This window comes from Malaclemys terrapin, chromosome 10, assembly GCF_027887155.1.
Source record: "Malaclemys terrapin pileata isolate rMalTer1 chromosome 10, rMalTer1.hap1, whole genome shotgun sequence".
Classification (NCBI taxonomy): Eukaryota; Metazoa; Chordata; order Testudines; family Emydidae; genus Malaclemys; species Malaclemys terrapin.
In genome coordinates this window covers 917,527-931,350 of record NC_071514.1, presented here as the reverse complement: position 1 = coordinate 931,350, position 13,824 = coordinate 917,527, and the positions used below count along the sequence as shown (strand labels likewise).

At 54.7% G+C, this 13,824-nt stretch overlaps 1 protein-coding gene across 2 annotated transcripts; it reads right to left on the bottom strand.

Annotated features, from left to right (window-relative positions):
• Positions 1-610: 610 nt before the first annotated feature.
• On the bottom strand, positions 611-12,691 carry LOC128844811 (protein shisa-like-1). Of its 2 annotated transcripts, none has more exons than XM_054042822.1 (3): positions 12,106-12,691; positions 10,182-10,292; positions 611-1,332 (listed from the first exon to the last, which is right to left on the bottom strand). In XM_054042822.1, the coding sequence occupies exons 1-3, from the start codon at positions 12,255-12,257 to the stop codon at positions 720-722; spliced, it is 876 nt and encodes a 291-aa protein (XP_053898797.1). In that variant the 5' UTR covers positions 12,258-12,691; the 3' UTR covers positions 611-719. The 2 variants fall into 2 exon arrangements, with proteins under 2 accessions (XP_053898797.1, XP_053898795.1); XM_054042820.1 differs by having other exon boundaries at positions 10,182-10,395; positions 12,106-12,251.
• Between the last annotated feature and the right edge of the window lie 1,133 nt (positions 12,692-13,824).

Sequence of the window (13,824 nt, the reverse complement as noted above, 5' to 3'; positions counted from 1 at the left end):
ACATATACCCATGCGCACACACCCCCACACGTCCATGCCCCACAGCCCACACATCCCCTCACACCGACACGTGTCCACACGCCTCACACCCACATGTGCACACCCCACACGAGCACACTCCACACACCCACGCACACACCCACACGCACACACCCCACGTGTCCACACCCCACACATGCACTCCACACACACACACACCCATGCTGATGCCTATCGCACATAACCCTGTGAACCCTCCCATGCTCCCTTGAACAGGTGCGCAGCAGCTGGGCTGGCCACGGAGGAGCAAGGACCCCGCCCGCAGCCCTCGGTGCCCAGGGTGGGGATCGAGGCACAACCAGCAATAAAAGGGAACTGACGAGTGTGACCAGCTGTGAACGAGGAGCTGCAGGCAGCCCCAGGGACCCTGAGCACAGATGAAGAGGGCAAGGGCCAGGAGACCCCAGCCCTGCCCCGCTTGTGTCATCATGTGGCTCCACCCCCTACACACACCGCAGGGTTCCTCTCTCCCCAGAGGTCACATCCCAGAAAGAGCACTCCAGGACAGGGCTTGGCCTGTCAAGCAGCTTAGGCACTTTATAAGGGCCAGGCCAGGCCAAACAGTGCGAGGCTGAGGCGTGGGCTCGCTTTATCGCAGTGGCAGCGCGACAGGCTCTGCTAACAGTGCCTCTGTAATACCTACAGCCGACACACCCTCTGCCCCAAGCGTCACCCCCCAGTCACTGCAGTCCCGGCTCTTCACATTTGCTGTCCTGGCTGGTCTGGGCCGTGGGCAGCTCCTGCCGCTGGGTCCCTCCTCGCGCCGGGCCGGGCCGTGGGCAGCTCCGAGCTGGGCCGTGGGCAGCTCCAGGCTGTGCCGTGGGCAGCTCCTGCCGCTGGGTCCCTCCTCGCGCCGGGCCGGGCCGTGGGCAGCTCCGGGCCGGGCTGTGGGCAGCTCCGGGCCGGGCTGTGGGCAGCTCCTGCCGCTGGGTCCCTCCTCGCGCCGGGTCGGGCCGTGGGCAGCTCCGGACCAGGCCGTGGGCAGCTCCGGGCTGGGCCGTGGGCAGCTCCGGGCCAGGCCGTGGGCAGCTCCTGCCGCTGGGCCCCTCCTCGCGCCGGGCCGGGCCGTGGGCAGCTCCGGGCCGGGCCGTGGGCAGCTCCTGCCGCTGGGCCCCTCCTCGCGCTGGGCCGGGCCGTGGGAAGGAGCTGGCCAGGCGCTTGCCCAGGCGACTGCTGCTCAAGAGGCTGTAGAAGTGGCGCTGGTTGAGTCTGCAGAAGTGCAGGAAGTCGAGGCTCATGAGCGTGAGGATGAGGAGGCCGTAGAGCCCCACAGCCAGCAGGGGCAGTGGGTTCCTGAGGGGAAGGTACAAGGCAACAGCTGTGTTACACTGGGCACAATACTGCTACAACGGGGTGGTTCCACTCTCCCGGGGGAACCCAGCTGCCAGGCGGTGTCCCCCACTGGGCACTATTGGGTGTGCCCAGGCAGCCCTGTCCTACTTGTATATCTTCCCCAGCTCGGTGCCAGGTATGGGGAATCTATAGGTAACCGTCGTCCCACTCCTGGGGAGCCCGGTGCTGCTAGGGAAATGTATGGACCATGGTGCTCAGCAGAGGCGCTGCCCATGGACACCTTGCAAATGGAGAGTCGCTGCTTTGCAGCTGCTGCTGGAAAACTGGGCTGGGCATGAGTCGCTAATGCCCGTTAACGAGCTCTGGCCACTTGAGTGGATTAGAGAGGCATGATTGTCCTTTACAACATCAGAACAGCCACACTGGGTCAGCCAATGATCCATCGAGCCCAGTATCTTACGGCAGTGGCCGACACCAGATGCTTCAGAGGGAATGAACAGAACAGGGCAGGTACCAAGTGATCCATCCCCTGGTGTTGGACAGAAGGCTTTGGATTCTTCGACCATGGGATGGTGTTCCAAGAAGGAGGAGTGCTAGGCAGAGACGGGCTCCACCTAACGAAGAGAGGGAAGAACATCTTTGCCAGCAGGCTGGCTAACCTAGTGAGGAGGGCTTTAAACTAGGTTCACCGGGGGAAGGAGACCTGAGGTAAGTGGAGAAATGGGATACCGGGAGGAAGCACGAGCAGGAGAGTGCAAGAGGGGAGGACTCCTGTCTCATACTGAGAAAGCGGGAGAATCAGCGAGTTATCTTAAGTGCCTACACACAAATGCAAGAAGCCTGGGAAACAAGCAGGGAGAACTGGAAGTCCTGGCACAGTCAGGGAACTATGATGTGATTGGAATAACAGAGACTTGGTGGGATAAGTCACATGACTGGAGTACTGTCATGGATGGATAGAAACTGTTCAGGAAGGACAGGCAGGGCAGAAAAGGTGGGGGAGTTGCGTTGTATGTAAGAGAGCAATATGACTGCTCAGAGCTCCAGTATGAAACTGCAGAAAAACCTGAGAGTCTCTGGATAAAGTTGAGAAGTGTGAGCAACAAGGGTGATGTCATGGTTGGAGTCTGCTATAGACCACCAGACCAGGGGGATGAGGTGGACGAGGCTTTCTTCCGGCAACTAGCAGAAGTTACTAGATCGCAGGCCCTGGTTCTCATGGGAGACTTTAATCACCCTGATATCTGCTGGGAGAGCAATACAGCGGTGCACAGACAATCCAAGAAGTTTTTGGAACGTGTAGGGGACAATTTCCTGGTGCAAGTGCTGGAGGAACCAACTAGGGGCAGAGCTCTTCTAGACCTGCTGCTCACAAACCGGGAAGAATTAGTAGGGGAAGCAAAAGTGGATGGGAACCTGGGAGGCAGTGACCATGAGATGGTCAAGTTCAGGATCCTGACACAAGGAAGAAAGGAGAGCAGCAGAATACGGACTCTGGACTTCAGAAAAGCAGACTTTGACTCTCTCAGGGAACAGATGGGCAGGATCCCCTGGGAGAATAACATGAGGGGCAAAGGGGTCCAGGAGAGCTGGCTGTATTTTAAAGAATCCTTATTGAGGTCACAGGAAAAAACATCCCGATGTGTAGAAAGAACAGTAAATATGGCAGGCGACCAGCTTGGCTTAACAGTGAAATCCTTGCTGATCTTAAACGCAAAAAAGAAGCTTACAAGAAGTGGAAGATTGGACAAATGACCAAGGAGGAGTATAAAAATATTGCTCAGGCGTGCAGGAGTGAAATCAGGAAGGCCAAATCACACTTGGAGTTGCAGCTAGCAAGAGATGTTAAGAGTAACAAGAAGGGTTTCTTCAGGTATGTTAGCAACAAGAAGAAAGTCAAGGAAAGTGTGGGCCCCTTACTGAATGAGGGAGGCAACCTAGTGACCGAGGATGTGGAAAAAGCTAATGTACTCAATGATTTTTTTGCCTCTGTCTTCACAAACAAGGTCAGCTCCCAGACCACTGCACTGGGCAGCACAGTATGGGGAGAAGGTGACCAGCCCTCTGTGGAGAAAGAAGTGGTTCGGGACTATTTAGAAAAACTGGACGTGCACAAGTCCATGGGGCCGGATGCGCTGCATCCGAGGGTGCTAAAGGAGTTGGCGGGTGAGATTGCAGAGCCATTGGCCATTATCTTTGAAAACTCATGGCGATCGGGGGAGGTCCCGGATGACTGGAAAAAGGCTAATGTAGTGCCCATCTTTAAAAAAGGGAAGGAGGAGGATCTGGGGAACTACAGGCCAGTCAGCATCACCTCAGTCCCTGGAAAAATCATGGAGCAGGTCCTCAAGGAATCAATTCTGAAGCACTTAGAGGAGAGAAAAGTGATCAGGAACAGTCAGCATGGATTCACGAAGGGCAAGTCATGCCTGAATAACCTAATTGCTTTTAGGAGGAGATAACTGGGTCTGTGGATGAGGGGAAAGCAGTGGATGTGTTATTCCTTGACTTTAGCAAAGCTTTTGATACAGTCTCCCACAGTATTCTTACCAGCAAGTTGAAGTATGGGCTGGATGAATGGACTATAAGGTGGATAAAAAGCTGGCTAGATTGTCGGGCTCAACGGGTAGTGATCAATGGCTCCACAGACCAATGGCTTTGAGCTTCAAAGGAAGGTTTGAAAGCTAGAAGCCTCTGGTAAGTGGCTGAGCCTTAATCAGTGGGCGGGGCATTCATACAGGCCAGGGCTTTATAAAGCAGCGCACAAGCGACCAGGGGCTGCTAACAGGGAGTTTCGCAAGGGAGCAGGAAGGGGGCGAGGGTCCCTTGCCGGTTCCATCTGTTTTCTCTTGATTCCCCTTAATACCTATAAAGCAACTACATTCTAACTGTTTGCTTAAACAACCCTTTCAGCTGACAGGGGGCTGCAGACGGGAGTTTGACAGAGGGAGGCTTACGATGGTTAGGAAGACCCGCAACACCTGTGCCAGCACTGCTGCTGTCTCCTCCACCTGTGCCTGTAGCCAGACAGAGTGCCTAAGCATGGATGCCTCTACCCAGATCCTGGTGTGGTTTTGCAAAGACTGTAACTTGCAATTTCCACTTACTGATATCCAGGCTGGGGGGACCATCCAATGTGAAAGGTGCCTGCTGGTGGAATCTCTCAGGCAGCAGGTGGGAGAGCTACAGGAGGAGGTGGCTAGGTTGAGGAGCATCCGTATCCACGAGCAATTCCTCGACAGTGTCCATGTGGAGACAGCTGACGTAGCTGTCCCAGTACACAGGACTGCTGATACACCACTGGTGGAGGAGGAGATGGCTCAGGGTGGATGCTGGCAGCTGGTTACTTCTGGCAGCAGGCAGTGCTCCACCCTTGCTCCGAACCCTCCTGCCGTGGTTATAGGTAACCGTTATGCTCTTCTTGATACAGGAAAGAAGGAATCACTCCCTACAGTAAAGGCGGAGAAGCCTCGTACCCCTAAGGCTGGAGAGTCTGCTGCCACCACTGCGAATAGGAAACGTAGGGTAGTGGTGGTCGGAGACTCTCTGCTGAGGGGGACGGAGGCGCCCATCTGTCGCCCTGACATTTCATCTCGGGAGGTATGCTGCCTGCCGGGGGCCCGTATCCGAGACGTTACGGAGGCATTGTCGAGGATTATCCGGCCCTCTGACTACTACCCCATGCTACTCATCCATGTGGGCACAAATGATACTGCGCGGTGTGACACTGAGCGGATCAAGAGTGACTACAGGGCTCTGGGAGCACGGGTGAAGGAGTTTGGAGCGCAGGTGGTATTCTCTTCAATTCTTCCTGTTAAAGGTAGGGGCCCGGGCAGAGACAGATGCATCATGGAGGTGAATGCCTGGCTGCGAAGATGGTGTCGCCAGGAGGGCTTTGGCTTCCTAGACCACGGGATGCTATTCGAGGAAGGACTGCTAGGCAGAGATGGTGTTCACCTTTCGAGGAGAGGGAAGACCCTATTCGGACACAGACTGGCTAACCTAGTGAGGAGGGCTTTAAACTAGGTTCGACGGGGACAGGTGAGCAAAGCCCACAGGTAAGTGGGGAACATGGAGACCGGGGAAATGAGTCGGAAACAAGAGGGAGTGTGGGCTATATTGGCAGAGAGAAAGGAGAGTCAGGAAAAAACTGGGAGGAAAGATCAAACCAGTATCTTAGATGCCTATATACAAATGCGAGAAGTATGGGGAATAAGCAGGAAGAACTGGAAGTGCTAATAAATAAATACAACTATGACATTGTTGGCATCACTGAAACTTGGTGGTATAATACACATGATTGGAATGTTGGTGTGGATGGGTACAGCTTGCTCAGGAAGGATAGACAGGGGGAAAAGGGAGGAGGTGTTGCCTTATATATTAAAAATGTACACACTTGGACTGAGGTAGAGATGGACATAGGAGACGGAAGTGTTGAGAGTCTCTGGGTTAGGCTTAAAGGGGCAAAAAACAAGGGAGATGTCATGCTAGGCGTCTACTACAGGCCACCTAACCAGGTGGATGAGGCTTTTTTCAAGCAACTAACAAAATCATCCAAAGCCCAAGATTTGGTGGTGATGGGGGACTTCAACTATCCGGATATATGTTGGGAAAATAACACAGCGGGGAACAGACTATCCAACAAATTCTTGGACTGCATTGGAGACAACTTTTTATTTCAGAAGGTTGAAAAAGCTACTAGGGGGGAAGCTGTTCTAGACTTGATTTTAACAAATAGGGAGGAACTCGTTGAGAATGTGAAAGTAGAAGGCAGCCTGGGTGAAAGTGATCATGAAATCATAGACTTTGCAATTCTAAGGAAGGGTAGAAGGGAGAACAGCAAAATAGAGACAATGGATTTCAGGAAGGCAGATTTTGGGAAGCTCAGAGAGCTGATAGGTAAGGTCCCATGGGAATCAAGACTGAGGGGAAAAACAACTGAGGAGAGTTGGCAGTTTTTCAAAGGGACACTATTAAGGGCCCAAAAGCAAGCTATTCCGCTGGTTAGGAAAGATAGAAAATGTGGCAAAAGACCACCTTGGCTTAACCACGAGATCTTGCACGATCTAAAAAATAAAAAGGAGTCATATAAAAAATGGAAACTAGGACAGATTACAAAGGATGAATATAGGCAAACAACACAGGAATGCAGGGGCAAGATTAGAAAGGCAAAGGCACAAAATGAGCTCAAACTAGCTACGGGAATAAAAGGAAACAAGAAGACTTTTTATCAATACATTAGAAGCAAGAGGAAGACCAAAGACAGGGTAGGCCCACTGCTTAGTGAAGAGGGAGAAACAGTAACAGGAAACTTGGAAATGGCAGAGATGCTTAATGACTTCTTTGTTTCGGTCTTCACCGAGAAGTCTGAAGGAATGCCTAACATAGTGAATGCTAATGGGAAGGGGGTAGGTTTAGCGGATAAAATAAAAAAAGAACAAGTTAAACATCACTTAGAAAAGTTAGATGCCTGCAAGTCACCCGGGCCTGATGAAATGCATCCTAGAATACTCAAGGAGCTAATAGAGGAGGTATCTGAGCCTCTAGCTATTATCTTTGGAAAGTCATGGGAGACGGGAGAGATTCCAGAAGACTGGAAAAGGGCAAATATAGTGCCCATCTATAAAAAGGGAAATAAAAACAACCCAGGTAACTACAGACCAGTTAGTTTAACTTCTGTGCCAGGGAAGATAATGGAGCAAGTAATTAAGGAAATCATCTGCCAACACTTGGAAGGTGGTAAGGTGATAGGGAATAGCCCGCATGGATTTGTGAAGAACAAATCATGTCAAACCAATCTGATAGCTTTCTTTGATAGGATAACGAGCCTTGTGGATAAGGGTGAAGCGGTGGATGTGGTATACCTAGACTTTAGTAAGGCATTTGATACGGTCTCGCATGATATTCTTATCGATAAACTAGGCAAATACAAATTAGATGGGGCTACTATAAGGTGGGTGCATAACTGGCTGGATAATCGTACTCAGAGAGTTATTATTAATGGTTCCCAATCCTGCTGGAAAGGCGTAACGAGTGGGGTACCGCAGGGGTCTGTTTTGGGACCGGCTCTGTTCAATATCTTCATCAACGACTTAGATATTGGCATAGAAAGTACGCTTATTAAGTTTGCGGATGATACCAAACTGGGAGGGATTGCAACTACTTTGGAGGACAGGGTCATAATTCAAAATGATCTGGACAAATTGGAGAAATGGTCTGAGTTAAACAGGATGAAGTTTAACAAAGACAAATGCAAAGTGCTCCACTTAGGAAGGAAAAATCAATTTCACACATACAGAATGGGAAAAGACTGTCTAGGAAGGAGTACGGCAGAAAGGGATCTAGGGGTTATAGTGGACCACAAGCTAAATATGAGTCAACAGTGTGATGCTGTTGCAAAAAAAGCAAACATGATTCTGGGATGCATTAACAGGTGTGTTATGAGCAAGACACGAGAAGTCATTCTTCCGCTCTACTCTGCTCTGGTTAGGCCTCAGCTGGAGTATTGTGTCCAGTTCTGGGCGCCGCATTTTAAAAAAGATGTGGAGAAACTGGAAAGGGTCCAAAGAAGAGCAACAAGAATGATTAAAGGTCTTGAGAACATGACCTATGAAGGAAGGCTGAAAGAATTGGGTTTGTTTAGTTTGGAAAAGAGAAGACTGAGAGGGGACATGATAGCAGTTTTCAGGTATATAAAAGGGTATCATAAGGAGGAGGGAGAGAACTTGTTCACCTTAGCCTCTAAGGATAGAACCAGAAACAATGGGTTTAAACTGCAGCAAGGGAGGTCTAGGTTGGACATTAGGAAAAAGTTCCTAACTGTCAGGGTGGTTAAACACTGGAACAAATTGCCTAGGGAGGTTGTGGAATCTCCGTCTCTGGAGATATTTAAGAGTAGGTTAGATAAATGTCTATTAGGGATGGTCTAGGCAGTATTTGGTCCTGCCATGCGGGCAGGGGACTGGACTCGATGACCTCTCGAGGTCCCTTCCAGTCCTATAATCTATGAATCTATGAATCTATGTCTAGTTGGCAGACGGTTTCAAGTGGAGTGCCCCAGGGGTCGGTCCTGGGGCCGGTTTTGTTCAATATCTTCATTAATGATCTGGAGGATGGCGTGGACTGCACTCTCAGCAAGTTTGCAGATGACACTAAACTGGGAGGAGTGGTAGATACGCTGGGGGGTAGGGACAGGATACACAGGGACCTAGACAAATTAGAGGATTGGGCCAAAAGAAACCTGATGAGGTTCAACAAGGACAAGTGCAGAGTCCTGCACTTAGGATGGAAGAATCCCATGCACTGTTACAGACTAGGGACCGAGTGGCTAGGCAGCAGTTCTGCAGAAAAGGACCTAGGGGTCACAATGGACGAGAAGCTGGATATGAGTCGACAGTGTGCCCTTGTTGCCAAGAAGGCTAACGGCATTCTGGGCTGTATAAGTAGGGGCATTGCCAGCAGATCGAGGGACGTGATCGTTCCCCTCTATTCGACATTGGTGTGGCCCCATCTGGAGTACTGTGTCCAGTTTTGGGCCCCACACTACAAGGAGGATGTGGAAAAATTGGAAAGAGTCCAGCGGAGGGCAACAAAAATTATTAGGGGTCTGGAGCACATGACTTACGAGGAGAGGCTGAGGGAACTGGGATTGTTTAGTCTGCAGAAGAGAAGAACGAGGGGGGATTTGATAGCAGCCTTCAACTACCTGAAGGGGGGTTCCAAAGAGGATGGATCTAGACTGTTCTCAGTGGTGGCAGATGACAGAACAAGGAGCAATGGTCTCAAGTTGCAGTGCGGAGGTTTAGGTTGGATATTAGGAAACACTATTTCACTAGGAGGGTGGTGAAGCACTGGAATGGGTTCCCTAGGGAGGTGGTGGAATCTCCTTCCTTAGAGGTTTTTAAGGTCAGGCTTGACAAAGCCCTGGCTGGGATGATTTAATTGGGAATTGGTCCTGCTTTGAGCATGGGGATGGACTAGATACCTCCTGAGTTCCCTTCCAACCCTGATATTCTATGATTCTATGATCCATCGAGCCCCAGCTTCGGGCTGTCAGAGGTTTAGGGACATCCAGAGTACGGGGTGCATCCCTGACTGTCTTGGCTAATAGCCATTGATGGAATAGCCATAAGTTCCTGCAGGAACTTCTCTAGTTCTTTTTTTGTTATAGTCTTGGCCTTCACAACGTCCCTGGCAAGGAGTTCCACAGGCTGACTGTGCGTTGTGCGAAGAAATACTTCGTTTGTTTCTTTTAAATCTGCCCATTAATTTAATTGGGTGACCCCTAGTTCTTGTGTTATGAGAAGGAGTAAATAACACGTCCTTATTTACTTTCTCAACACCAATCATGATTTTATAGACCTCTATCAGATCCCCCCTTAGTCGTCTCTTTTCCAAGCCGAATAGTCCCATTCTTTTCAATCTCTCCTCGTACAGAAGCTGTTCTATTCTCCTAATCATTGTTGTTGGCCTTCTCTGAACCTTTTCCAATTCTAATGTATCTGTCCAGACCTGCACGCAGTATTCCAGGTGTGGGCGTAACAGGGATTTATATAGTGTCGATGCAGCTTCGTGCCTGTCACAGCACGTCTATCCGAGGCTTCTCTGACTCATGTCAGACCAGCTCGTGGGGCGTGCTGCTCTGCCGTTCCCGAGAGCCCCAGTCCCAGGTGCGCCCGTCCACATGCAGTGTTCTGTGCTCATGCTGCCCTGTGCGTGGTGCAGGGCCACGAGTCATGCCGGGCTTGCTCCTCCAGAACGGGGGGTGCACATGGCTGGCTTTAGAACCTGAAGCCGTCCCTCCCCTCCCCTCCCCCCAGTGGAGGCCCAGACCAGGCGCTGCTGCTTACCTGAGTCTGGCTGGGGTGGGCACGTTGGACAGATTGACTCTCCTCAGGCTCTCAAACTCCAGCTGGGGGCAGCAGGATTTGAGGGCGTGGTCTCCGTGGCGGCAGCAGTACCTGTGTGCAGGGGGGTCAGTGAGGCGTGGGCAGTAGAAGCCGGAGTGGTAGCGCCCGTCAGGGCTGGGATATCCCTCGCAGAGCTGCAGGTTACGGGCTGAGGCTGCAAGGGGAAGTCGCAGCCAAAGAGACTATTCAGAACATGAGCCAAGTACAAGAGTTTGGCCTACTGCACAGTCACAGCAGATAACAGCCTACAACTGCTATTAGCTGATGGAGTCCCTCCCACCCCCCACTTAGCTCAGGTGGGGAAGGCCCATGCTCATAGACCTTTGTGGGAGGCGAGACACCGAACAGGGCCAGCCCAGCCCCAGGGGACCCCAGGGTGACCTCATCCTCAACACCACCAATAGGAGAACCCTGCTCTGACGGGCTGAAGCTTCCCAGGGCTCTGGGGGGATGGGCTGGGGAGAGTCCTCCTGGGTGCCCGGAGCTCCTCCAGGGGATGGCCAGGAAGTGGCTACAGCTGGGCTCCGAGCCGGGCTTGGCCTGGGCAGCTCGCTGAGTCCTCTCCCACAATCCGACCTAGCCTGGGACCCACCATGCACAGGGACCCCACCCTGTGGCCCTCAGGCTCTGGGCTGCGCAAGCTGGGGCAACTTCTCGCCCATGTACACTGGCTAGAGGGGTTTGCTTCAGGCTCATGAGCCAAGGGGGCCGGCCGGTGGCTCCTTGTGGGCACCCTAGTGTTGGCCGTGGTAGGGCAGGGTGCTCACCCCATGGGCTGTGACCCCGATTGCCCAGCACAGCAGGGGTGTCCAAGGGCCTGAAGCACCAAACCAGGCTGGCTCCATCTCACAGTGCCCTGCCCTGGCGCTACACCCCCAGCACGGCTGGCATGCAGAGTGGCAATGCTGGCAGGGTGCCCGCCCGATACGCTGACCACAAAGGGCCTAGAAGCAAGGACAGCTGGTGCCACTGTCAGCGCTCTCCCCAGTGATGAGGGTTTGGCGGGGGGCAAAGGAGACTGCCCACGTGGAGGGGGTGGGGCGGTGTCCTATGTTAATCTGTGAGCAGGCTGGAGAAGCGTGTTGAGGGCAGCCGTGCAGCAGGAGAAATGTGGCCCAGGCTCACACCCAGCTGAGCACACTCCCCAGCCCTGCCACACCCCACGGAACAGTGCACCACCCCTGGACATGCTCCGACACGCCTACAGGAGAGACCCCAGGGCAGTGCCCCGGCCTGCACCAACCCCTTGGGGCCAGACGCACACTCGCCCCTGGGAATGAGCAGTGTGAATAGCGCTGTGCTGCAGCAGAGACATAGCAGGGAGGGAGTCAGAGCAGTTTGGGGAGCTGACCAGGGTGCCGTGTCTGTGCCAAGGGGGCTGGGGAGCTGAGGGGGCAATGTGCCCATGCCGAGGGGGTTGGGGAGCCATGGGGGTGCCCTACCCGTGCCAAGGGGGTTGGGGAGCTGAGGGCATTGTGCCCATGCCGAGGGGGTTGGGGAGCCATGGGGGTGCCCTACCCGTGCCAAGGGGGTTGGGGAGCTGAGGGGGCATTGTTCCCATGCCAAGGGGGTTGGGGAACCAAGGGGTGCCCTACCTGTGCCAAGGGGGTTGGGGAGCTGAGGGGGGCAATGTGCCCATGCCAAGGGGGTTGGGGAACCAAGGGGTGCCCTACCTGTGCCAAGGGAGTTGGGGAGCTGAGAGGGCATTGTTCCCATGCCAAGGGGATTGGGGAACCAACGGGGTGCCCTACCTGTGCCAAGGGGGTTGGGGAGCTGAGGGCACTGTTCCCATGCCGAGGGGGTTGGGGAACCAAGGGGTGCCCCACCTGTGCCGAGGGGGTTCGGGAACCAAGGGGTGCCCTACCTGTGCCGAGGAAGCTGGTAGGCAGCATGGTGCAGAGGAGGCCACCCAGCAGGAGTCTGTGCAGCATCGTCTCGTCTGCTCCTTGGGCAGAGGCAGCTCAGGCTCCAGTCTGAGGAAACAGAAACCACGGCCCCTCCTGCCCCCGCCTCCATCTCGGGCCCAGCCAGCGCCTCTCCCTCACACAGCCATTAAGACTTCCCCACATGAGCCTTCGGCACTTACTGCCCAGCTCCACTGGGACCCGGCTGAGCCAGGGAGGCGGGCACATCACTAATGAGCCTCTCTGGGAGCCAGTGCCCGATGGGGCAGGAGGCTGCAGGCACTTTTGAGGCTGGCGCTGGCATTCCTGAGCCCCACTTGTCAGCCAGGAAAGTGGGTGCTGGTGACCCCCCCAGGCAGGGTCATTACCATGCTGGGTGTTAGGGCCGGGGCAGTGGCTCCCTGGGGAGAGAGGATCTAGGGTGCGGGCTGAGCAGGCTGGAGAGAGGAGCCTTGGAGCAGCCCAGCCTGGGCAGATGGGCTGAGCTGTTCTTTGGTTGGGAGGTTTTGTTCATAAAGCCAAACCTGGGGGTGACGGGGGTTCTGACTCTGTGCGGGAGCGGAAGGTGGCGCTGGCTGGAGAGCAGGTGGGGAAGGGCACACAGAGGAGTAGGGAGTACGCCCCGCTGCGCCTGCACGAGTCCAACCGCACCCAGCTCTGGGTGGTGAGGCTGGCATGGGGCAGCCGTGCTCCTGCCTAGGGTGAGAGGCCCCTTGTCTAACCCCCCATGGGGCAGAGGCGTGGCCTGGGGAATGGTGGCGCAGCTGGGTGGAGGGCACCGGGGGGGGCGGCAGTGACAAGATAGCCTCTCAGAAGAACTCTGCCAAGTGGGGCAGAGGGAGAACCAGCCATGGCCTGCCAGAAGCACTCTCCTGCCCTGCCCCCGCCCAGCAGCAGGGCCTTGGGCCCCCGCCAGGGGCTCCATTAGTGGTTGTTCAGAAGCCAGAGCCGTTAATTGCTGCACTTATAGGCGCCCTGCGGATGGGGGGGAGGGTCAGCCCTCCCCACCCACAGAGCAGCCAGCCCGGGAACGCCCTGCACACGAGCTGCCAGGATCCCTTTCACCTGTCCATGCACGCCCCAGACGAGCCTCCCGCGGCGGCAGCCTGACCCCGGCTGCCAGCAGAGACCTGCCAGGTCTGTTCCAGCCACCAGCGCTGCCGTGAGCCGCCGTTCCCCTCTGCCCTCCTGCTTCAGGCTCTCTGCAGACTCAGGCAGGCCTCCTGCCCCGGTTACCGGGGCCCTGTCTGGGAGGTTTTCCCACGCCATGGGGCTAGAGCTGTTCGTTAGGGAGCAGCTCCGATTCTGGAGCACAAGCCTGAGCCTGGCATTGTACCCAGGACCATCCCATACCCCAAGGCCACTGCCCAGCCCCATCACTGAGCTCCCATCCCACGGCCTTCGGTTTGGTACGTGCTGGGTCTCCTGGTGCTCCAAGCTCACAGCCCTGGGACAAGGGGCCTCTGGCGAGCAGCTCGCAAGGTGTATTGCCAGTGCGTGGGGCCCGGCTTGGCAGGGACAGGGTCCAACCGGAGGGGGCAGCTGCTGCGGGGAAGGCCTTGCCACTGGCTGTTCCGGGGCACTGAGGACAGGAGCCAGCCCTGCTGTGTGCCAAGAGCAGAGACAAAGAAGGCAGAGCACAGCCTCCTGCGTGCCCCATGGGCAGGCACCTGTGCTCA